The following is a 26696-nucleotide window of genomic DNA, read 5'->3' as shown; positions in this document are numbered from 1 at the left end:
CTTCATCTTGTTAAGACCAAAAGGTTGCATCCAGCTAGCTGGCTGACTAAGCTAAGTGACACAGTGGGTGCACTATCATGTGGCAGTTTAGCTTCTAATTTCCAATATGGATACAGTTTGTTATACAGTGTGGGTTTGATACACCAATAGTGCACTTACTATGACAGCACATCGGCAGAGTGGGGCTGCTGACGGTGTCCTCAGTACATGGAATGGCAGTGCTGCAGTGCCAGCAGTGTCCTCAGTGAAGGATACACGTAGTGTTGGCAGTGCGAGGGAGCAGCAGTGTCTTTAGTGCAGGTATGCTGGCTGTGTCGGCAGTGCGGGGGTGCCAGCGGTGTCTTTAGTGCAGGTTTGCTGGCTGTGTCGGCAGTGCGGGGGTGCCAGTGGTGTCTTTAGTGCAGGTTTGCTGGCTGTGTCAGCTGTGTGGGGTTGCCAGTAGTGCCCTCATTGCAGGTTTGCTGACTGCGTCAGCAGTGCAGGGGTTGCTGGCGGTGTCCTCAGTACATGGAATGGCAGTGCTGCAGTGCTGGCAGTGTTCTCAGTGAAGGGTACTAGTGATGTCGGCAGTGCGGGAGTGCCAGCAGTGTCTTTAGTGCAGGTTTGCTGGCTGTGTCGGCAGTGCAGGGGTGTACTCAATGCAGGGTGCCGGCGGTGTCGGCAGAGCGGGGGTGCCAGCAGTGTCCTCAGTGCAGGTTTGCTGACTGTGTTGGCAGTGCAGGGGTGCTGGTGGTGTCCTCAGTGTGGGAGTGTTGGCAGTGTCATTAGTGTGGAGGTCGCTGACAGTGTCCTTAGTACGTTGGGCAGCAGTGCAGGAGTGTCGGCAGCAGTGGTGTTGGCAGTGGGGGATGCTGCCAGTGGGGGTGCCGGCGATGTCAGGCGGCGGGGAATGACGGTGCAATCTTCTTTTTATCCTTTGTGCTGTTTTCAATGGGCTTAACGCTGATTGGCTGAGAGCCATGACAGATGGCTCTCTCAGCCAATCAGCATTAAGGCCGCTCAAAACAAAACCACGCGACTCGACAGAGGGGTACGCGAGGTTTTGCCTTGGGTCAGGGATCCGGGGCAGGCATTGAGATCCGAGCTGCGCTCGGATCGCCCCAGATCCCTGAAATTCAGGTGGGTTTGGATCTCTGAGATCCGAACCCGCTCATCTCTACTCCTTATATGCCATATTCATATATATCTAGAGCTGTATCTACATACCTTGTATCTATTTCTATATTTTGAGGTTGTCTAACTTCTCTTTCATACAGCTGCTTCAGAAAAGCTATCATCTGCAGCGCCAGATTCTGAATTACTTGGTAGTTCCTCTTTCTTGCATGAATAGTTTACTAAACTGCCATTTTGTCTGCCACTGCAGTGCCACTATGTCTCAAAGATGTGCTATATTCTTCTAAAATGTGATGTATTGGTGCCACTGCTCTGTCTCTTAGTTTAGCCAACCAGCTCGCTACAGACTTTGGCCAATATTGGTAAAAACAATATTATGAACTGTGAAATTGACTGGAAATTATGTTAATAATACTGTAGGAACAAAAACTGTCCAAATTACCTGAAGAAGAAATCCAGATTCAAAACCAAAACTCTTGATTGTGGTTCTGCCAAAACCAAAATACAATGATGCTTTAAAACAAAAACCAAACCCAAAACACAGGGATTTGGACACATCTCTAGCACTAACCAATAAATATCAGGAACACCCCACAAGACCTGTTGTTTTGGAGCAGCTCTGACCCAGTTATTGTATCTAGCCATCACAATTTGGCCCTTGTGAAAGTTGCTTAGATCCTTACACTTTCTAATTTTTCCTGCTTTGAAGACATCAACTGATAGAACTGAGCGTAAATTGGTGCCTAATATATCCCACCCCTTAACAGGAGCCTTTCTAATGAGATATTAAATGTTATTGGCTTCATGTATCAGTGGTTTTAATGTTTTGGCTGATCATTTTATAAATATTATTTATTTGTTTGTATATGTGTGTATATGCATGCACAATATTACAGCATTTATGCTTAGAATGTAGGCTTAAATGTTTTTGATGCTACTAATATTTATTTGAAGTTTGTGACATAACTAGTTAACCAAATAATTTTCCAATCTATTGTCCAGTCCATCTATCCCACCTGTGATAGCTGCTGTGAAGAGACTTCAGCTGTACAAGCAGTAATTGGCTGTATGTGAAATCAGTCTGCACAATGCTGAGCGCCTGCTGCTGCTATAACCACATCTAAGTAAAAACTGGATAACTGTTGTTTTTTCTGTTACTCCCATTAGGAGACACAATTATTGTCAGGCTTCTGCCTAAAGTTTAGTCAGCGACTCAGACTAGCAGATGTTTATTTATTTGGTGCTTGTAATATAAAGTGGAAATCCAGCTTTATTTTCCTGCAGTATGTTGTTTCAACAATATGCAGCCTGAGAGAAACAATTTGTATTTGTTTCCCTTCAAAAGCTCTATGGAAAAGATCCTATCAATTAATCCTTCAACAGCACATAAATATATGTTGCATATAATGATAAATTATTCTAGTAAATCTAACTAAGGTAATATTAAAAATACTAATAACTACATTCTTTAATTGCATAATAAGTCAGATGCAATTACTGTACTTAGCAAACATTGCACAGGGAATATGAATCTTTTTATTAACCTTTACCTTTGCAGATTACTTGTTTCAACTTTTTAAAACACCCCTGGGTAAGTTCATTGTATTGCTAATATCTTAAATTCAATTTATTATCTCAGAATGAGGCAAACAGTAAACAAGTACAACATCAAAAGGAAGTCTCATAAGATTATGCTTCAATAATTTGTTAATCTCTCAGTCCATAGGTTGAACATATCAAATACCTTTTCGAGGCCTTCTTCCTTGAGACTGATCACATCTAAATCAAAGTCAGTCCGTAAGCCATTGGTTTTGTTGAAAGTTATCCTGCCTGTGAGGCCTTCCCAGTGAGCCTAAGGTAGAAAATAACAATTTGCATAAATTAGGTAGATTAAAAAGATCATATTAATATTTGCAAAAGTCAGAATATAAAATATACAGCACATTTGAATAATGTACCTTGTGACTGATTTGGTTTTGTCAGAGAGCATGTGCTTTTTAGAGTTTCTACATATTTAGATACTATAATAGAAAATTGCCTTAATGTTTTGTTGCATGTAAATTGCATTGCATTTCAGAATGTTATACATAACTGAACACACCAAACTACTATTCTGATTTTTAATTTGTAAAGGAATTGTTAGTAATGTACATTACGTGATGGGTCAGTGGCATTATTGTGATATACTGTAACTGTCTCATGAAAGAATCAACAAATTTTCTATTTAGCTAAAATATAGTTTTGCAGTGTAGAAAAAGTAACTACTCCATCTATTTTGCCCAATATGTCTGTTTCTTTACTCTTCACTCTTTTTTTATTCTATTGTGTGTATTATATTTTATATTAGATTTTTGTTATAAATTCTTACAATTGCCATTTTCCCCCAATCATATTGCTGTTCTGGCATCATCTGCTGCATAATTACTTTATCCTATGGATCTATTGCCATAACAAAGTTATGTTATACAGTATGTCATCTTCCTGTTTTTCTTTATTCCCTTACTGAAGCATATCCTTTAAAACTATTTCTTTTTTTCAATGAATGCTAATACCATTATTGAAACATTATCAATCTAAGGGGTCTATGTATTAATAATTGCGGTACTGTTGCGATTATTAGCATTCCAACTCGCAGGGGATATTTTCATTGTTAATAAAAATATCCTGGCTATGTACTACCGGGAACTCGCAGGGACAGCAGTTGTGGCAACCGCTGGCCCCACGAGTTATATTTTAGAGAAGTGCGCATAGTGTCAGCTTCTGGGAACGCCCTGGGACTGCAGAGGCGAGATCAAAAGATCTCTCTCCTGCCCCTGGAGACCACATAGGCAAAAGGTAGTTTATGCCATCTGAAGATGATGTAAACTACCAGTGATAAACTCAAAAAAGCTTTGGTAATAATGGGGACTATGATCTGCAGCGCTAATTAGCACTTTGCAGGAGATTTCTGTGCAGGTTCTGCATAATTTTATGGAAAAAATGGCTTGATACATAGGCCATTAAATCTTATATTTTTCATTTGAATTGTACACATTAACCTTTCATTGACAGCAGATGAGTGAACAGGTCAATATCAGTTTTTTTTCTATAAGTAAGAATGAGAACCAAGGTCATAACAATAGGGACAATTTATCCCACTGCACCTACCTCCTCTTGAACATGCTCCTAGGCCAAGTCCAGCTTTCATCCACTCTCCCTATATTTTCAATATTCCCTGTAGACACATCTTTTCTCTAATGCTTATCAGCCCTCCTCTTTCACTCCATCTTCCTACCCACCTTGTCTCTTTCCCAGTTCACCCTCTGACTGTTTGTCTCCCCATTTATAATGTAATATCTCAGCCAGAACCTACTTCTATCTTGTTCCTTCTCCTGAACTAGCCTTACTGCCAGTGCTCTCTGTCTTTTTTTTTCCTTCTTCCCTTCAGTGAATTTGACAGAGCTATAACTAGTAGTTGACAAATGGTGCTACTGCCTAGGGTGCAAGGTCCTCTATTTGGAAAGCAGGGTGCTTTGAAGTGCACTCTGCAGCCTATAATGCTGCCAATTAGATAATTATTAGGATCTTTTAGGCACTCAGCCTCTCAATAGTCCCAGCAGCTAACTGCCTTAGAGGAGCTCAGAGTGTCCTTTCGATGCAAAGTTACTCAGTGGTCCTTGTAGCAAGCCACCCCAGAGTCACTGCTCTAGGTGCTCATAACTTCTCCCTGGTCCATCATCCCCACCCCCTCATGTCTCATGCATGGGGCCAGCACAGGGAGCATTACACGTCAGCTAGGGTCCTGGACTCTGACACTAATTGCTTGGTTACTTAGTTGGTACAGGTCAATTGAGAGCTGTAATGTCTTCCCTTGCAATTCACCATTGCTAGCTGAATTTAGTTAGATTGAGTTGCCCTCACCTTTCTCTGTACTTGTCACTACCTGTATGTGGTTTTATTACAATACTTGTATTTATGCTTTGGACTGTTCACTGCTGTCCATTGCATTTATGCTGTATACTTTATTGATTTTTAGTTACCTCTTGTACTGTGCATGGGACACCTTGTGGCACCTGACAAATAAATGATAATACATGTTTATGCTATATGTCCTGTTCTGTGCCTTGGGAACAACATCTATGCCATCTTCTGTGTCTTTATTTATTTTTATCAAGATAGCCACTAGATTTAAAGTTGCTAATTTTTTTAATGAAAAAAAAAACTGGTTGTAATTTAAAACTAATTGCAAAATTAAATCTATTGGGAATATTGCCTTAATCACATCTGGACCAGCAAATTGCAACCTAATATATAGGGTCCTACATTTTGTTCTGCTGTATTCAATACATTTGTGCAACTTTCATAATTTGCCCAGTAGAAGAAATGTGTACCAGTGTTATTTGATGTAATTGGCTGTTAAACTTGACCACTCCTAGTACACAAATCATATGGAACAATTACTAGCAGCTGTCTTGTGAGCATAGTGGCCAACTCAATTAAGAGATTGAATGAGGTTGCAATTAATAGAAAAGGAAAATTAGGCAGAATTAGTAAAAAGTTAAACCATGTCTAAATTCAGAAAGCTGACATTGATGGCAAAACACCATTAGGCTGAGAATGAATAGTCTTCACGGATTAAAAACATAATTCCCAACAGCTGATGCAGGAGAGCCAAATGCATTTAGTTGTTATGCACATCAAATTAGTTACTAAATATGTTCACTGAGCTATAGGTTTTAGACACATTATGCACATAAATATGGACATAATAATTGTTTATACTTTTTTTATTTAGACATGTGTTGTACAAATTATTTTGCATAATATTTTAAACTAATTGTTAGCATTTAATGTTCAATTAATTATTAATGTGCGGAATATACTGTATAGTAAGTGCAGTCAATAATATTTATTAGAGATGTGTGGTTCGGTTTTCCTAAAATACGAACACACCCAAACTTAGGGGTTCCGAGTCAAATCGAATCCCAGTTCAGAATCACTTTGGGGATCAAAGTAGAACCAAGTCCCAGCTCAAGTCTGCTGCCAGTTCAGAACTCAGATTTAAAGACTGAACTAGGGTTTTGGATTGCAAGTACACAGGTCCAAATTATACATGATTTTAGCTGTTTTTATTAATTTTTTTATTGATTTTTATGAAATCTAAAACCGAACCAAAACACTTGAGAGTGGTTTTACCAAAATATGATGATGAATTATAACCAAAAGCAAAACATTGGGGTCCTCGCACATTATTCAAACATTTCAATATATCATATTTCTACATTAGTGCAGCTGCACAAAAACATGGCTATTGTTATTATCACAATGTACACAGTATGCATGTGCAGTAATTCCTGCACCTGTTTTAATTACATATGAATTTTGCTTTTCGTAGATAAAAGTATAAGGAAAAATAAAAATGGGTTAAGCCAAGTCTTACCTCTTTAATCAGACTGATAAACCGAGCACCAAATCTCCATGGTTTATGCCGGTTACATTGTAAGGAACTGACTGTCATCTGTGGAAATTGCTGAACAGCTACTGAAACAACATGGACTGCATCATACATCAGTGCTGCATCAGTCTGAAATGAAAGTGAATTGTCTGTATCAATAATATACAATGTATCTGACTAGTAATTGTAGGTTATTTAAATAAAATGAAAACACTACTATTAAAATAACATAATTTTTTTGTATTAAGTCCCCTTCTTTGTTGACTTTCCATATGTGCTCTGTTTTACACCTTTAGTCCTACAATTACTTAAAAAATAAATTAATACTAGAACAACACTGCAAATGAGTGTGTCCTTAATCAGAGTTTTTAAATATTCCACTAAAGGTGCGTATCCACTACACGAGAAAAATAAGCGATTGAACGATTACAACATCTTTATCATTCAAACGTTCATTAATCATTAGTTAATCGTGCAGTAAAATTCCGGCAACGACCAGTGATGCGCATTCCCGCTGGTCATTGTTGCCATTTGTCATCGCCTGAACATGCAGGCCAACCTGATGAGATCGTCAGCTTGGGCATGTTCAGGGATGAGGGAGGATGCCTGCACTGAATGACATATCATTCAGTGTAGGCACATTATCCACAGCACAGCATGGTGAATGATTGAATGATTACAATGTTGTAATCGTACAGTCGTTCCACTCTCATGTAGTGGTTATGCACCTTAAGAATGATGCATTCTCTAATGCAATATTTCAAAACTCCAGTTCTCTGGAAAGTGCATGTGTACAAAAAGTCAGTTAAATCAAATGTATTTAACTAACTTGTTTGAATGTCCAATTTTGTCTGTTTTCCAGTGTTTGGGAGCAAATGGCTGATTGCCGCTTGCTTCCATACATTACAGATTTGTGTTCCAACCAGCCAGCTATTTGGCTGGTTAAAAAAATAATCTTTTAGATGTGTGGTCAGGTTTAGAGGTGTTTGATACTGTACAGTAGTTTGGAAACCCTGTGGATGGATACCATTGTGGTTGACTTACAGACAAAAACAAACATAGTCACAAAATAATAGCAAAATAATAATAAACATGTAAAAGCATATGCTTAAATTTCTTAAAGATGATATAAACAGAGGTTTTAAATGTTGTATTTCATTAAACCCATGAGAGAATAAGACATATGCATACTATGTCATAATCAGATGTCAAAAGTTTGATACAGTCTTTTTTTTACTTTTGCAGCGCTCTTTCTGGAAAATAAACTTATGATGGTGGTGTTAAAATGTACATGAAACAGGTGAAAATAAGAATTTTAAAAAACATTTTTTTAGTTGGTTTTGTAAATAGAATTGAAGTCTTCTGTATTACAAAAAAATAAGACATATAAACATTTTCAATGGTCTATGTTTACTCTAAAACTTAATAAGAAAAAAATTATTTGTTTACAGATACATTTGTAGCAAGCATTAGCATGACACTAACAGTGCACTGATTGTAATTGTGCCATTCAGGCATTAGCATCTTGCATCATTTAACTATTAGGTAATGTAATGTCCTCCAATCCCTAATATTTTTAAACTATTGTAGCATTGGTCACTGGGAGGACACATTGCAAAAGTCATTAATCTTCAATCTTTCATTTATTCACTCTAGTGGTAAAGAGGGGAGGGGTACGGGGGTTTCTTGGTGGATGAAGACAAGTGGTAGATATAATATGCTTTGGATTGTCAAAGCTGCTGATAATTAGCTGCTTTGACCTATGGATTTCAAAAGACTTGACTTGACATATGCCATTTCTATGATGCTGCAATTGTGAGGATCCAATGTTTCCTCACCATCACAAGTTTTTTTTCCTGATGTATTGGGGGGCAATGCTGGCAGGCTCATTTGATTCGCTCTTGCACTTGTGCTAGAGATGGACTATTGGTCAAATTCCCCTGTATTTAAAACACACATTTCTTAGAATGCCACAATGGGACTTGCATTTCCAACCTCCACCATGGTTAGTCACTAAACACATACAGCTATTTACTCCTGCAAACAAAGTACTGTAATTTAACTATATGAAGCTAGTTGCAATTGTCAGTTTAAACCATTTCAGCTAAGCAGACTAACATAATTTATAACTACATAGTACATTAATCTACTTAACTGCAAAGATTTAAAGTTTAAACCAACAATTACAGCTAGCTTCATATATTTAGAATTACATGTCAGCAACACAGGAGCAAATAGCTCATAATTTCCACTATTAGTGATAGCTCACAAGATAAGAGTATGGATATACTTATCTTATCTATATAAGAGCTTTGTTGCCTATAATGAAAACTGTAACTTCTAAGTATAATTTAGTTTATATTAACACCACTATAAACTGTACTAAAATACAGTATTATAAATAATAAATATAAGTAATTACTATAATTTAATCCTTACACAAAGGTTCATAATTTACATTCATTAGCTACAGTGCTGAGGTGTATAATCCAAGAAAACTTATTAGCATTGCATTCCTAAGTGGTCAGCATTATTATGACTTATGCTATGGAGATTTGTTCTGCAACAAGTTGTTGTTTATTGGGATGATAATATGGGATACAATATTGTTCACACAACTAAGAGTAAATGGGTTTATGGAAATTAATATTTTGTTTATTTCATATACATATAATATTGTTTTTACATTATGAATAAATGAATGTTCAATGTCTGTAGAGTGCATGGGAATCTTCAATAAGATATAACACATCCCTTTAAAATATCTAAAGCAGGAGGTAGGTATCGGGAATTCTAATTGGCAGCCACAATGTATGTGATTGTAGGTCCTAATCCCCCCTCATAATTCCCCTCACCCTTCATAGCCTGCTAGTAAGAGAGCTAACAGCACATGTGATTTTACATACTAGCAAAGGTCTTCTTTCACACACCTTTATACAACACAATCTAATGTGTATAATTTACAAATTCCTAGTGTGATTTGGTAGTAGTTTATTGTTTATTGAGTATCATGGACTCAATACTGTTGATGTCACCAACTATATTTTACCAAGTTTTTTGTACTATTGCAATGCAGATTTTAATTGCTACCTTTATTACCCATACTCTCTTTATTTTATCTGTACTTCTCTGTACTCTCATTGGCAAACAATGGCCCTCATTCAGAGCCGTACGCTCTGAGCAGAGCGCACGCTCTGAATGAGGGCCGGGCTCCATTTTCATGGAGCGTCCTCCTGGACGCTCGTATAGCTGTGGGTCACCACCCACAGGCTATACGAGCGTGCTTTGTGATGGCCGCGATGGTCGAGACCATCGCGACCATCGAAATTGCGAGCCGGAGCCTGCGGTTGAGGTTTTCAACCGCAAGCTCCGGAGTGATTTTGGCTCTATCAGAGCCAAAATCACTCCCACTGACATCACTAGTGATGTCAGTGGGCCGGCTTCTGACAGGAGGCGTTCCCGTGGGAACGCCCCCAGCAGGGAGGCACGCCCCCGGCACGCCCACCAAAGGGGGCGTGCTGTCAATCAACATTGACAGCACGCCCCTTTTGATCGGACACAATGAGCGAAGGACTTTCCTTCGCTCGTCGCGTCTGGCGCATGCGCACGACGGAGCTCCCTCCGTCGTGCGCATGCTCAGTGCATAACATCGACCCACTTGCTAGCGGACAGCCGCTCGCGAGTTGGTCTGAATCAGGCCCAATGTCTTAGATGCTTTTTGTCCAAAAGCAGATACAGCATTTTTACATACAAGCATAAATCACACCTGCACTCTCATCTTTCAATGTCATGTGACAAACAACCAAGAAAATAGAAACCAGATTCATGCTGTTTGCATGCTTTCTTTCATCCTTTTCTACCATATTATAATCATCACAAGGTGTTAAATAACAATGCTCTCTGGCATTACTGGATGTGAAAACTGTTCACTATTTGAATGATGACTGTCACACACTGAAGCAGTTATTTATATGGTTTTGATTGCATTGATGCTTTAACAAAACTTTTTTAGACTCCACTGATGACAACATACATGTGATGGTGCATATGGTTGTTTATTTTATATAGAGAAAAGTGGTTAAAATAATTATTTCATACTGTTATTGACAGAGGTATACAGGTACTTAATTCTGATACTTTGTGAGGTTTAATATTCATTAACTACAAATGTGTGTATACAGTATACATTTTACTAATTGTTGTTTTTTGTTATTGTTGGTTATGTTAGTCAAGTTTGCTAATGATTAAAAGTTAAGTTTTAACTACTAGATTGAATAAGAGTGCCCCAGGTAAGAGTTTTCTTTGTCCTGCACAACCTCTCCTCCTCCCAATCACCAACCATCACCAAAGTAACACATAGCCAAGGTTCTTAGAAGGAGGACAGTGGTGGGGTGCTCTCATTCTCAGGGTATTTTTTGTAAAAAAAATACCTAAGAAGTGCAGGGAGGGGATTCACAAGGACATAGATTTCTCGCAAGCTCTATCCCTGTTTGCAAATCATAATACATTCATGCAATATTTTTCACATCACAACTGCAATTTATTTGTGGATTGTGATAAATATTCCTGATAAATACAAAATGCAACAAAGTGTAAACATTGGTTTGCTTGTGTTATATAAACATTACAAATACAAAGAGCTAAATTAAGGAAATATGGGCATGATTCAGAGCCGGACGCTATGAACGAGCCCCCGCTCTGAATCAGGGCGTTTTTGGTGTTTTTTTGGTGCGTCCTCCTGGATGCTCGCATATGTGAGTTACCACCCACAGCTTATGCGAGCGTCCATGATGATGGTCACGATGGTCAAGACCATCGTGACCATCGGGCTTGCGACGAGACCCTGCGGTAGGTTCTCGCTGCTGCAAGCCCTGGAGTGATTTTGGCTCTATCAGAGCCAAAATCACTCCCACTGACATCACTAGTGATGTCAGTGGGGCTGGACCCAGACAGTAGGCGTTCCCATGGGCAGCCACGCCCTGGCACACCCACCAAAGGGGGCGTGCTGTCACTCACCATTGACAACACGCCCCCTTTGGTGCAAGACCCCGAGCGACGGCTTCCCCGTCGCTCGCCGGGTCTCGCGCATGCGCATAACGGAGCAGCCTCCATTGTGCGCATGCGCATTTGGGTACCATCGATAATATTTTAGTAATGCACCTCAAATTTTTACATATAAAAAAAGAGCTATAAAAACATATATTTGAGTTAGCCTTCCTTCATAAAAAACATTGGTTTTTTTTACTAACATTACTAATATCCTTATACCTTTCCAAAGCAGATAGAAGTCACAATTATATTGTTTGTATAAATATTTAATATTAGTACATTCACATTGACGTAGTTATACCTAGCAAAGTACTTATACTAAATATTAAAATATTTTTTATTTTGAGTCAGTTAAAAAGTATGAAAAAATTATCTATTTTGGCATAATGAATAAACTGATAGTTTACAAAAAAATTTGCAATATTATACAATGAAAATTTTACCAATAAAAACTGACAAACATTATAACTAAGCTCAGAGTTTTTCTTTTCTTTTTAAACTGTAACACACTTTTCATTTGAATGATTAGAAATGTAGACAGGCTGTTATGGTTTGGGTAATAGGCTGGCATATCATCTATAATGCATAAAATGATCTGTCCATCCATTTCTAGTCCAAAGCCTGGAGGAGCCAGAGAATTTGGGGAAACCCATATTAAATAGTACAACAAAGCATGCACTGTGATTGTCAGTAGCAACTTCTTGTCACTCAGTAGCTTTCAGAAGCAGCATAAGGTATGTCATTTTGAGGAGCCTATCATTATCTCAGTTGACAGTTCCTTTTCTTAAGATGTGTCTTAGGCATTCCTGAAATATACAGAACTATCATTAAAAGTTATAGGACATAAATTCTAGTGAACTGTCAGCAGTAAAGTGCATAAAATGTGTATTTATAATGTTTACTTTCTCTTGAAAGAATTCCCGGTGATTGGCATATGGCAAGTTTAGTCTACTGGTTATCTAGTTTTTAATTTATATGCAAAATGACATAGAGAATACATTGAATCTGATAAAAAATAAATTTTTCTCTGTTTTGTTTTAAAAAAAAACTATTTTATCATTCTAAATAGAGATGTGAAGAGTTATTATACTTTACTATAGTATACAGCATATGATGTTTTCATATGCATATTAAGTGTGTATGCTATACAGTTAAAGTCTGTTTGTCATAACCCCCTAAATACATAATCATAGTATCTTTGTTAAAGAGTAAATTTTTTACATGAATACGAAGTATAACACAACTTTATTTTAATATATAAATACTTTCATTGAAATCCAATTACAAAATGATGTTCATGAAACCTTGACTTTTACAAGTTTAGTCTATTGTCACTAAACTGAAAAATCTAAATACACGCTTTCTGTATTCAACAATTGTATCTACTAGACAAAATAAGAAACAAGGATAAATGTTTTCAACAATTCACACCATCAACAGGTAATAAAATATATTGCCCCTGGGATCATTATACTTAATTCACACTTGCTCACACATCCCACACACCATTTTATTAAGTGAAATTTAATAAATCTTTTAGACAGATTTAATTTTGTGGTTTTATGAACTGTTAAATTGCACTGTATGCTTATTGGACCAGTTTTTTTCTAATTTTTTATTGGTGATTTGATGCATTCACAATTGTAGCTATGTGGGAAATTATATACATATTTTATTCTTTACAAAATGGGTTAACACTTAAATTGTACACATTGATGAAACAACCAATTTATTTAATGTCAATGCTGATTTTTGTATATTTTTTTTATCCACCCCTCTAACTGTACCACACTATCTTTAGCTGCACTAAAATACAAGCCAACAATCAGAAAACAAAAAATAGATAGCACTGATAGACAATTACAAAGGAAACAATTTAATAGACATACATAACTAAAAACATAACAATGTTGGAATTAGATTACATTAGATTAAAATTGACTACCTGCCATATTGTGATATATAAGTTATTTATGCCTTTTTGCACATTTATAAGGCTCAAAGTCTCTAAATGAACCAGTCCAGAGTACTCAATGGTCTGAATCTAGAATATAATCTCACCTCTCGGGTGGCCAGAAAGTGCATACAGCCGGGTCCCAGTTATCAGCAAGTAAATCCACCAGGTCCAGCATCTTTGCCTATGTGATGGGCAGTGGTCTGACTGCCAGGATTGGGACTCTTCAAGCTGTGCAGTGAGCCAGTGTATACAACCAGTCAGCCACAGGATGTACTCACCATATGATATGGGCACAGTGGAGGTAGCTGGTATAGTGTGCTGGGCACCTGTTACCTCATTGCTGCCCACTGTGATTTTATATCAAGCTCCCTAAGAGCCAACTATCCCTCTCTGCTACAAGGAGACTGAGATAACGGTAAATACAACTAACAACCGAGCACTCATGTACGCTAAACCAGCTACCTCCACTGTGCACATATCATACCAAAACCGAACTCTAATCTCTAATTATAATCAATTTAATTTGATAGCCTATTATATCTGCACTAATAATAAAAGATCATTCTCATAGATTAGGAGCAAAAATAAAACATTCCTGCAAGTTTTAAATTTCATCATATCTTGACAAGATGAGGGCATTCCATACAATGAAAGGCACAAAGTATACCAACAGATTTCACAAAGATTTCCCAACTTCTTCCATAAACCAAGCTATTCTGTGACTTTCACATACTGTAGCACTCATTAGAATGTTAGAATGTCCCTTGAAAACTGAATGAGCCAGTTGTCCATGAGCCACAACTGATTTTTTTTATATTTTTGTTGTCTCATGGATCAGTCTCTCCCTGAAAAAGTGCATAGCCTCTTTTTTTGGGTAGAGGTATTAAATCTTCTAAAGAGGACAAATGTAGGTGATACCCATAGCAACTATATATTTTTTTAAATGCACTAGATAATGATACAGTAGATAGAATCAGACTGGTTGCTAAGAGCAATGCCCACACTTTTCCTCTTTATAAAGTTTGATACATTTCCCCTTGTCTGCTTCACATAAAATTAAGTTTATATTTATATATTCGGCTGCCAATATGTCTGGTACAAGTAGACCTACAGTAGGCAGAATGAGAAAACTGAATTAAAGTAAACTATATAGTGCAATGGCATGATTAGAAAATCTACTGCATTTTCTCATTCAGGGGGTGATTGATAACCTAACATTTATCTCCAAGCTTTCAATGAGATCTTCTACTGGATCGACCATTGGCCAGAATAACATCAATTAGTTGAGGAATAACAGAGAGACAGGACTTTCTACAGGATGCATTGTGAGGCAGAAATAAAATAGTTAGACCCAACTCAATCTACTTGCAGCAAGTCAAATAGGCAAATTATTATTATTATTATTATTATTATTAGGATTTGGAAAGTATCCCCATGGAAATTAGTCCCCATGGAAAATAATGGCAAAGGGCATTAACCAAGGAGGCATTCTCACTTAAAAAAAACCACAAAACAGAAGTAATATACTGGAATTGAGAATGTTCATAAGAGAAATGGGTGTTATATAAGTGGATTGAGTTGGGGTTTGATTGGTTAGAAACAAGGCTTGATTGTATTAGGTGATTGGTTCATGTGTCTTCATATTTTCTAATAAACAGGACAGTTAGCATCTATACAGATCAACTCCAACAGTTAACAACTGTCTAATAGTTTAGATAGTAAATGAGGTCAGTGAATGTCATAGATTTGGGTATAGGGCACAGATTTGTAAGTAGGTACACAGGCTAAATCAGAGAAACTAGAGGCCTTGTATAATCAAAAAGGGAATCACAATCAACAAGAAATTATGTTACTCAGGTCACAGTGCATAAGTTTGATAAATATTGGAGAAAGACACTTGTCTGTGCCTAGTATAAAGAAATATCATGAGAAATTCACTGAAATAAAAATGAATTCACCATCTCAATCATCAAAACTAATATTTCGGGAATTAACAGTAACCTTTTTTAATTTTATTTAAGGCATACCCTATTTACATTTAATTGCCTCTTTTACATATTTGTAATAATTATAGTCCTCTTATCATTTAAAGTCCTATTAAAATACAGAAATCACTTTGGGAGAAACATTACCTTATTTCATGCTAGGAAAGTAACAATAGTTATTCAGTAATAGTCATTTAAATTTATACCGTAATATGTCACAATAAAATATATGCAGTTTCTCTTCAAAATGCCTGAGGCCATTACATTCACTATAATGACTGTTTTAGTGTATGTTGTGAGGACACATTTTTATTTCAAGGTCCTCTTCTATGGTTTCCAAGGAAACAAACATAATGGAAGATTACTAACAATAATAGTACAATACTGTTTTTATTATCTAAGTACAACTATGAAACTGTAAAATATGTCATTATTTAAGGTGTTGGTTCCCAATGAACAGAATATTATCTGGTGTTCTGCTTGTGAACTGTTAATCTTTGCAAATAAGGAAAGCTGAATAATGATACACGTAATACATATAATTTTGAAGAGTGTGTTGCAGTGTAAGAAAAGAACCACAGAGAAATATGGGTGGAATTTATAAAGCATTGGCCAGACTGCTTATTTTCGGTGGTATTCAAAGAGGCTTAGTGATCTGCTGAAAACAATTATAATTGGTTAGGGGTGTTATGGTATTGAGGCAGATATAGAGCTCAAGTCATAAAAATATATACTGTATAACAAAACTCAAAAAATAATATACCAAACTAAAAAAATATGGATATGTATATAAAAAGTTTATAAAAAGAATACAGGTACTTACAATACCAGTTACCAGTGTACCTATTGTATTGACAATCTAATAATAATAATAATAATAATAATAATAATTGTAATATATGAACTAAGCACAATCCTCTTGGGATATCCTGTGTCCAATCTGACAATCAGTAATTAATTGGTCCCAGTGTATTCCTCCTTCCATCCTTAGCTAGGACTTTTACAGGGGTCCGCTAAGTAACTAAAACCCAAACCACTCATAATCCACCATGTAAAATAAATATTCCACTACACATTGCCATTCCACTTTTTCAGTGGAAAAAATACAAAACAATTTACTAAACGATGGTTTCAGAAAACACTGTAAACCTGCCGGCAAAACTGCCCAAGTAAATGTTTAGCTCCTGAGTAGCAAGTTTGAGAAAAAACACTGACAAATAGTCTAGAATCCATTTTTAAACCTATTAAAAGGGATACCAATATTTGTTATATTCTGGCTGTAGGAAATATGGTGTTACATTCTGAATACTGAGTGTATGGCTTCCACCATGATGTCTACATAATCAGAAAGTCATCCCTACATAAAAAGATTATGGAAGGACTAATGTTGAAAGATGGCTGATGGGTATGTTTTACACAACCTCATTTGACACATGCATGCAGAGCCATAACTAGACTTTTTGGTGCCCTGTGCCAGAGAGAGCATTGGCGCCCGCCCCCAATTTTTTAACCACTTGCCTGGCATGGACGTAAGCTTCTGTCCACACCAGGCAGTGCTTTATCAGTACTGGATGTAAAATTTCATCCAGAAAGATAAACATGAGGGCGGTTGCTGGAAGAAAATCTTCCCGCAGCTGCTGCTATCTGAGGACTCAGAGGGACCTTTTTTACGGTCCCTCTAATTGCCAGCACCCACTCCCCCTCTGTCTGCTGAGCTGCCAATCACTGCAGATCAATGAGCAAAGCAGGACCCTCTACCCAACGCCTGCAAAACTGAGCAGCCGCTGGGGAAAAGTAAGTTTAACCTCCCCCCTAATGCCCCTGACATACCTAGTTCCTGTATCTGGTCTCTAATTGAATATCGCGATGGCCTCGATGTTTCCAGTGTTCCATTGGTGGTCCCGATGTTCAGTTATTTTAAAAATATATTTTTTTACAAATCTTGAAAGTTAAAATGGATGTTCCTCAGCTAATTCACTCATAAAAAAACCCGACAATTTTGGAGTGGTTTTTGGCAAAAAATCATCAGTTAAGTGGTTAAATAGGGACATAAGAAATTGCACCTGAAAAAGGGCCATGGACTCATGGGGAAGGCCCAGGGAAGACATAGTGGAGGCCAGGAGATGCTGGGGATAAAAGAAGAGGAAGCTACAAGTGAGAATGATAATAAACAAGAAAATTGACAGGCCCAAACAGTGCCCCCTGCCTAGCGGTGCCCTGTGCCATGGCACTGGTCACACTACCCTAGTTATGGCCCTGCATGCATCTATTTCCTTTTCCTATAATCTGATGATATTGCTAGTGTCAGTCCTTCCCCTTGTGTACTTGTATACATTTGAATGACTGAGATGCCCACTTTGAGCAACTATTAGCTGCACCATCAAAACTATGGCAGGTACAGATTTTCCATCTGAGTATGGCCTGCAATGTGTGTGATAGCACCTGTGTATACAACCAGTTCGATAATAGGCCCATAAGATAGACCATTTTCATGTGTCTGAATAGCCATCTCCCAGTCACCACCAAGGAACACCCTGTAACTGCTGGCTCTGTGCATACAAACTTTGGGACATTATGTGACATATGCATTGTATGCGCTTTTAGGAATTTCCATACATGCGTAGTAGAAAAATATTGCTCAACTCTGTGAACATTGTCATTGTGTGTGATTAGGCCCCTAGAGTAAGTACCAAAATGTTTTAAATGGGGTATGTATCATATAGATCAGGAGAATAGGAAATTCCCAAATAGTTCCAGGGTATACAGGGTATAAAGTGACACTATGAGATATATCCAATTAGGGGCCTGGTTCAGAGCTGGACACATTGGTGATTACAGTCGCAGATCGAGCAATTTTTTGCCATCGCATGCATATAAGTCGCACTGCGAATGTGTAGCGATCACATTGTGACTATGGATGCAGAGAGGATTCCATAGCAAAGTGAGTGACAGGCTGTCAGCGTTTGGAGGTGGTAACAGGGGGTGGTCAAAAAAACGCAGATGTGTCTGTCAGTTTGAATGGCATTCATGGGCATGCATAAATTAGCCACTGCGATCTTCTACACAGCTCTGCGTGTCAGGAGAGCTTCCAAGGCTGCAGCAGGTCAATGGCAAGATGGCTGCTGGATGTGCATCGATGTTACTGATATTTATACATGTTAGCAACATTGTATGCATATGAGAAGGCAGCAGTGGGCTTCCTTATACTCGGATAAGCTTTGCAACCATTAGCATATTTTTTCAGCTGAGATGTGAATGAAATAGCAGGTGCGATCACATTAGTGCCTGTCTCTGAATCAGGCCCCAGGTGCGAGTTTACCAAAAATTTTGCTCCTGTGGGGATTTTTACTGCAGGTGCGAAATTTTTGGATATTCAATTGGGTGTGGGGTTTTGATTTTTTTTTGAGCTCTCACTTTCTTTTTTGAGCCCCTCCAGGGCAGGTCTATTTTTTCCTTATTTCAGGGTAAAAATTGTTGTGACTTTCTTCTAAACCCCTGTGGCAACCCTTAATGACTATAATTAGTCCAGTAATTACACACCTTCAAGCAGCACTGTCTTCCTCCTCTGCTTCCCTCCAACATCTGCAGAGTATGTGATTTCTGCATGTGTGAGACTCCTGTCACCTCCTGTCAGTGTGTGTGTGTGTGTGTGACTCCTTTGTGTGACCCCGTTAGTGACACCCTGTCAGTTATATGACCCCACTGTCATGTTTGTAACCCCCATGACCTGGTCCAGTGTGTGTTGCGTGTATGTGACCTCAGTGTGCTGTGTAGACATTTAGATCAAGAAGTCCGTGCAGCAGCCAGACAGAGGAGTGTGGAGAGCAGCAGCCAAGCACAATAGAGACCGGAGCAGCTGGAACAGGTGAGTTTTTTTTACTTCTCCCACTAGATTTTGCCCACATGAAAACCCATTACCATTTTTTTTATTTGGATACTGCAGGTATCGGGAGCGTACATAGCTGTGGTAATCCAAAATTAATTGCGTGGTCCGCATTTTTTTTTCCGGCAAAACCTTGTGCCCAATTGGATATGTCCTCATATTCTAAATAAAATATTATTTTATTATTGGATGATCTAATACATTTTTTATATATCATGAATAAATGAGTAATTAGTGTATCTCCTATTTTTAAACATTGTTTATTAGAATTACTCAGAAATTATTCTGGGTCTGCACATCTTTTTGGCTATATCATACATCTTTCGTATCTGTTTTTACTAGTGGAGGAGATTAACAAATATATATTCCCCTAGATATTGTAGCAGACAATAACCTTTCAGGTGCTTTTACTAGAGATGTGCAGTTTGGTGTTCCTGAAAACCAAACACACCCAAATTTAGGGTTCAGAGTCGGAAAGAGCTAAACCTCTTGAGGGTGGTTTTGCCAAAACCAAAACAAGATGCTGAATTAGAACCAAGACGAAAACACAGGGGTTCACGTACATCTCTAGTTTTTACCATCTGGTGACTTGCACAGTATAGAGGAGGCTGTTTGTTTTTGTTTTTTTTAAAAGAAAACCACAAGCAACAATACTTTAAAAACCAAGATATGTTTTTTATTTACCACAAATGTATAGTAACTGCTACAACTATAATGCATAGGAGAGAAGGCTTGGTAAACAATTATCAACATGTTCTTACACAGAATGAAACAAATATATACAATTTGAAGTAGTTTGAAAAATAGCAACAAAGTTTATAATTAGGCATTCAAAAAATAAAGTGTTTGTGCAGCCACAAAATGTTATTATTTTTCTTTCCTCCTTTTGGAAACAGAATAATGGGAGCCAGGGCAAAACTTTTTAAGCGGCAGGTTCTAAACCCTGGCGGTTTGGTGGCTGTTTGGCAGCAGTTACTAAGCGGCAGTTTTGGTGTCATTTAGAAACCACCTCCACCAAACCTCCGGGGTTTAGAATCCTATGCCAAATCACTGGGTTTTAGAACTCACCCTTTAGTAAATTTTGCCCCCAGTGTCTTAGAAACCTCTGTCAAAAACATGTCTCGGTGTATTTTTACCTAAAACCTTATTTTAGATATTGATATTTATGTGATAACTCTTATTGTTACATGTTGTGCAATTTGTAATGTGTCACCTTGATAATGAATGGCCCTGGTCCTCAATTTCTACAAAAGTCGGTGAAAATAATAAATTAAGGGATGATGGACAGACCCCTTAAAGTTTATTCATTCGTTTTGGTGAGGGGGACATCATTTCGGGTATGTTGGAATGCACATCACATACTTTTTTCAGATATACTGCAGACTTCATTTTTCTTTTTTTCTGCTTGCTGGAATGCAGGTGACACCATGCGACTTACAGGACTGGTCTCAATCCTTCTTCCTGTTACTGGAATGTATGTGACACCAATGCAACTTCCAGTACTGGCCTTGATCCTTCTTGGTAGTGGAATGCATGTGAAGTGCATGTGTTTTCCAGTATCTGAGGTATTTGCTGTTTACTCTGAACCTATTTGGTTTTAAGTTATTCACTTTTGTCTGCACAATACTGTACATTTAAGACACACTTTGCAATGCAGCTTATTAACACCCGCATGCCAGCCAACATATAGATTTTGATAACATAAGTTTTTCCTTCTGCATCCAGTGAATGGTTACTGATATTACTCTGGTTTACATAAAATCGATTATATATATATATATATATATATATATATATATATATATATATTGAAAATCCATTTTGGAATGATATTTATTAATTTATGATTGTATACACTGACTTATGTTTTTTTTATGCATTCTTCAGATGTTATAACGTATATTTTTTGTAGAGGAACTGTTGAATCACATGACAAAAAAATTAAATGTGATTATATAACTTTCACATAAAAAGGAGCCCAGCCAGAACCTTATCACTTCCTGTTGAAAAAGGTATATGTATACCTGACATACAAAGCCAAAGGACTGATCCAGGATTCAGGGAAGAGAGCATCCATAACAAGGCTTCAGAGAAAACTACTTTTGGATACTTACCACAGGCTCCTTTCCTACTTTTTTCCGGGATGTACAGTACTCTTTGAGGATAATCCTATAAGATATATTGTATGTGCTATTTTTAACCTATCATTATGCGAATAGTTATATTAAAATTTACCTTTTAAAAGTATACTGGCATGTTGCACTAGAAGTGTATTTTCTATGTGTATGTAACAGCTATCCAAAAGAGAATTATCTGATAAGATAAAGACAAGTCTTTTCTTTATTTTCTATTTGAGTAGTCTTTTAATTTTTTTAGAGAAATCATAGTTCATTGATAAGGTGTCAAGAGTCACCTGTGGATTCCTTCTGCAGCTGAAGTGGTCAGGTGCACTGTTGCTTTTTCATTTGTCATATAGGAGCTCATTAAGAGTCGGTCGTGAGCACTCACAACCGACTCAATGTTGCCCCACAGCGCATGCGCATGATGGAGCCGGCTCCGTCGTGCACATGAGCGAGACCTGGCTAACGATAGGCACTCCTTCATTAGGGGTCTCATAGCAGATGGGGTGAGCTGTCGATGTTGAGTGACAGTTCGCCCCGTTTTCTGGGTGGGCCGGGGGTGTGCCTGGCCAAATGGAGGTGTTCCAGTCAGAACGCTTGCCATTTGGGGGCGGCCCCACTGACATCATTGCTGATGTCAGTGGGGAACTTCCTGCTCGAACAGAGCAGGAAGCTCCCTGGGGCTTACGAGTGCCCAGACCCTACCCTAGGCTCTGGTCATAAGCCCCGATGGTTGCTATGGTCTTGACCATCGTGACCATCACCCATGTCTGTCATTAGAGCTGTGGGTGTTAACCCACAGCTTAATGATTGACAAGGAGGAGGCTGTTCAAGATGCAAGCGGCTGCCCTGATTCAGAGCAACCGCTTGCATCTAATGACTGCTTCTGAATGAGGCCCATAGTCTCTGGTTCTAACACCATGTCTGGGAGGAGTTGTGCTTTGGATGCTGGGCTACTGCTGGTGGACTCTGTTGGTGTATAAATTGGTAAGTGCGCAGCAAAGGACAAAGCATTACTGTTTATCTCTCTTACACAGTTCTGAATACCATTTAACCCCACATATATTCTTATTTACCGAGAATGTATGGCCTCAAGAGCAGATGCTAATTTGTTTTAGAGCATCATAAGTATTGCAATGTAAGCAGTAGTACCTTCTCATTTATGCCAACATTTGCAAGTTCTGCCTACTTTGCATAGCCATAAACCCAGTTTCTGGGTATTGAAAGTTGGCAGTGGATTCCACCATCTCCAGCCCAGGATTCCTTGTGGGGTTTTTTTTTTGTCCAGTAGCCGCCATAACAGGAACAGTTTTTTCTTTAGGTGCTGGTGAACTGAGTTTCTGTCTCTTCGTCTACATCTTCTGTCTCTTCAGTAGCTGTATTGATAGTTTTCTGCTCCTGAAGATCATGAACACAAAAAGAGATCTGCAACTGAGTTTTCTTGTTAAAGAGATATTTGCTAATTTAACATATGACATTCCTGTGGAGATACATATTCGAAAAATCGACAGTAATGCTGACAGATGTTGAAATGCCTATAGCATTATTTTGATGGGAGAATGACAAATGTTATATTATTTAAAGCATTTTAAGCATGTTGCCATGAAAACTTTAAACAAACATTACACAATGTTGGCACTTTCCCATCAACATTTTAAGCATATTTTTTTATATTTGCTACTATCCAGCTGCAATTGAAGTAGGCGGTCTGGTGCTACTTGATGGTCCTATGAATTGAGAACAGAGATTAAACTTTTGGATTCATTAATGTGTGATGTCTGTGCCTGCAGCTCTTGAGTATCTGTATTGATTGCAATCACCAGCTACTTCCTCATTGGCAGCTCTACTTGTGGAGGGTGCTGAGATGTGTGGAAACGGTCCTGTAACATGAGAGGCATGTGTTAATTTTGAAGCCATTTATTAATGTGTATTGTCTGTGCTTTCATCAATTGAGCACATATTTTGGATGCACTCACCAGCTACTTCCTTCTGGATGGAGTGACTTGTGAGGGTGAATTTCAGTTTCATGATAGTGCTGTCAAATAAACAGAAAAAAACAAGTAAAACATTGAATGTAAATGTCTAAACTGTGATCTACCCCTGTTCTTGCTGCTGCTTTTCTCTCCTCCATCATCTTGTCTTTGAAACTTCTTTTGATGTTAGAGAATCTCTAATGACACAGTGCCTCCATTCACTTCATTAGTCCCACAGAATTCACTGACTGCACTACATTGGCCCATAATTGCTGCTTTTGTGTAAGAGGAGTTTTGGCTGCCTGTCTCCCATAATATGGCACTATAGATCACACCAGTGCCAAATCTTCTTTGTAGGAGAAACAGATGTTGTGGACAGACTTTGATTTTGGAGGTTGGCTAACCTCATCTGCTACCTGCTCAACCTCCTGTGTCTTCTCAGCCCCTTCTTTTTTCCTCTCCTCTTCCACTGTGTCTTGTCTTTCCTCACTTGATACTACCAAAAATGGAGAGTATGCAAACCAACAGACAGGACAAACACAAAAAAATAATCATATTCTAACATTAAGCCCAAGTACACCATACACACACAAATAAATGCAGACAATAACAAAAATTAAAATAAACAAAAAATGCTTAAGCAAAGAGTAAATAGGACAAGAAAACTTGTAGTTGCACTCAAACATCTATAATTTAACTTAAAAAACACAAAATTTAACCAGCACTAGCAAGTCATCTCATTACACCTTTGCTAAATAAATAGAAAAATTCAATAAGCCAAGTTTGATGCAAAAAGAGCATGTAGGATTAGATAATCAAATCAAAAAGCACCATTAACTGTATTAGTTTCATTTGGTCTCCTTGTTTCTGCTGCAGCTTTTCATGTTGGCTTCTATCAGGAACAACTAAACCAAGGTGGGTTTGGGCTTTTAGAAACTGATGGCCATTGGCAGCAGTTTCCAAAATTCTGTGAAGACTAACCCATGGTGAATACTGTATTTTGGCCCTCAAATTGCAGACAATGCCCATTGGTTTATAAGCATAGCCAACCCACTGTTTAGTAAATTCACCCCATGTTATAAAGGTTGTAGTAAAGGGACGATGTAATATAAGAAGTGTGAATATGATATGTTTCTCCAGAAATCATAAGGGTAAAGGCATCGCATAGTAAATAAGGGTTCTTTTTTATTTATTCTGAGACTCACTTCATACCCTGGTTTGAATCATAAAGTGAGGCTCTTGTAATCTTGAATAAGTCACCCTATCTCCTTATGTAAAGGCACAAAATACTAAACTAAGCTCATATGAATGCTCACAAACACTGACAAACAGAAATATTAGTAAAGTGTTTTAATGGTGTCAAGCATGCTGAAAAAGGAAATAAAATAAGTGGAAACTGTAGACACAAATAGATTATGTTAGTGCTGAAGATAATTCAAAAAGGACTTTGATCTTATATGCCATCAGAAACTAGCAGTGGTTTTGTAAAGACACATTGAATAATAAGTTGTACACTCAGAGTTTCTTACAATATATGGCATTCACTTCAAGGTACCCACAGTTTGCTGTCCTAGAAAGACTTTGGACAAGGGGCAGTGACAGAAAATAGAGTTCAGGAGCAAATGGTAAAGAGTCAACCATTAAATACTGAGGTTGGGGCCAGTGGATAAACATAATTATTATTTACTGAAATGTAGAAGAACATAATGAACAGGCATATTAATGTACAAAACAGGAGTGGATAATTTACTCCTCAATGGACCCTCACAAATATGGCTGTAGAACTGGCAGTGAAATTTATCAGGAGCTACAGTAATAATAAGAATGGGGGAAACATATTTGAATTATTATATGCAAGTACTGTACTACATGCTTATGCAATTTTTGCTAAAATGCAATTTTTTTATCATTATTTTAGTTTTAAGTATTATCTTACACCTAGAATTAAAAATTAAAATATTTTTTCTGTTGTTATCAATTGTCAATAATAATAGATGACAGATCAGTACAGATTTTTTCTGTGTTTCCAGAGGTCACGCACTTGTCCTGAAGATAAAAACATGATCAGTTATCTTTAGATTTTGTTGTTAAACAGCAGTGATCCATCTCTATCACAGTTTTTTCAGCTGCCTTTCTTTTATATTAATCAATAAAGCATCTGCCACAATAGCTCATGTAATTATTTTCATCCTATATATCTGTTGTCAGCAGGGTGAAGCCTCCTTGATTGTAATTAATTTTGAACACATTGATTTCCTGGCTTCTTCATCTTTGTGGTTCTTAAAGAAAGAATGTAAAATAAAATTAGAGAGAACCACTGAAAGGTCTACTGTTCACTTATCATGACAAATGTAATAGACAATTCCCTAGTTAAGCCCTCAGGGATAACCAAAGGTATTATTTAACAATTTAACGGTATGTAAATTCTGCAGTGTGAAATTGCTCATGGCCTTAGCCTCACTATGAAAGATTTTGTGCTTTATCCCCTTGATGTGTGACACAGGGGCCTATTCATCAAACAATAAATGTCCCGGTAACCATGCAGAAAAGCTAGTTTCCATATATTTAGGTTACCAGGCCATTAATAATCATGGGACCGAATAGGACCACCTGATATTCAGAAAACTGAAAATTTTCTGTGTTTGTTTGCGAGAACAAGTGCCATCTTCAGATGGAGCTTGCTCTCGGATCCCCGCTTCTACAGTACCTATGGAAAGTAGTTCCGGGGATGCAAAGAGGGATCTGAGTGGATCCCTTCACTGCCTCCTCACTACCTCCCTGGTGATTTTGCGCTTGTGTGACATTAGGTCATGCATGTATAGATGCACTGCTGGGGGAGAGGTAAGTGCTTTTTGGGGCAGCTATCTGCACATTGGAGCAATGATGAATTGTGCCAGTGTAAAGTATGCTCTGACTGCGAGTTGGATGCTTAAGTATGGCCCCTGACAATGAATAGGCCCTTCTGACTTAAAATGGTTTTTGAACCCCATGTGGTTACTGTGCCATCTCCAGTATAATGGTTAGGTTGAGATGTCTTCAATATTACCTGATATTCAACACTAATTTATCTGTTTTTTCACTTGTAGCGAGAACCTGGACAGAAGCAGGGGCTCTCAATATAGTTTCTTTTTTTTAATTTGAGGTTTCTGCTTCAAGTACCCCTTGCTGTGCTCAGTCCTTGC

At 37.8% G+C, this 26696-nt stretch overlaps 1 protein-coding gene across 1 annotated transcript in view; it reads right to left on the bottom strand.

Moving 5' to 3' along the window:
- GRIK2 (glutamate ionotropic receptor kainate type subunit 2) overlaps nucleotides 1–26696 on the bottom strand; it is a 755896-nt gene that overhangs the window by 269986 nt on the left and 459214 nt on the right. Inside the window, exons 7-8 of the mRNA XM_088460433.1 lie at nucleotides 6533–6676; nucleotides 2858–2965 (exon numbers count right to left, since the gene is read on the bottom strand). Of these exons, the coding sequence (XP_088316559.1) occupies nucleotides 2858–2965; nucleotides 6533–6676 (252 nt within the window). The remainder of the gene's footprint in view (nucleotides 1–2857; nucleotides 2966–6532; nucleotides 6677–26696) is intronic.

This window comes from Taudactylus pleione, unplaced genomic scaffold (assembly GCF_031769625.1).
Source record: "Taudactylus pleione unplaced genomic scaffold, aTauple2 ptg000046l, whole genome shotgun sequence".
Classification (NCBI taxonomy): Eukaryota; Metazoa; Chordata; class Amphibia; order Anura; family Myobatrachidae; genus Taudactylus; species Taudactylus pleione.
This window is presented reverse-complemented; position numbering and strand designations above follow the sequence as displayed.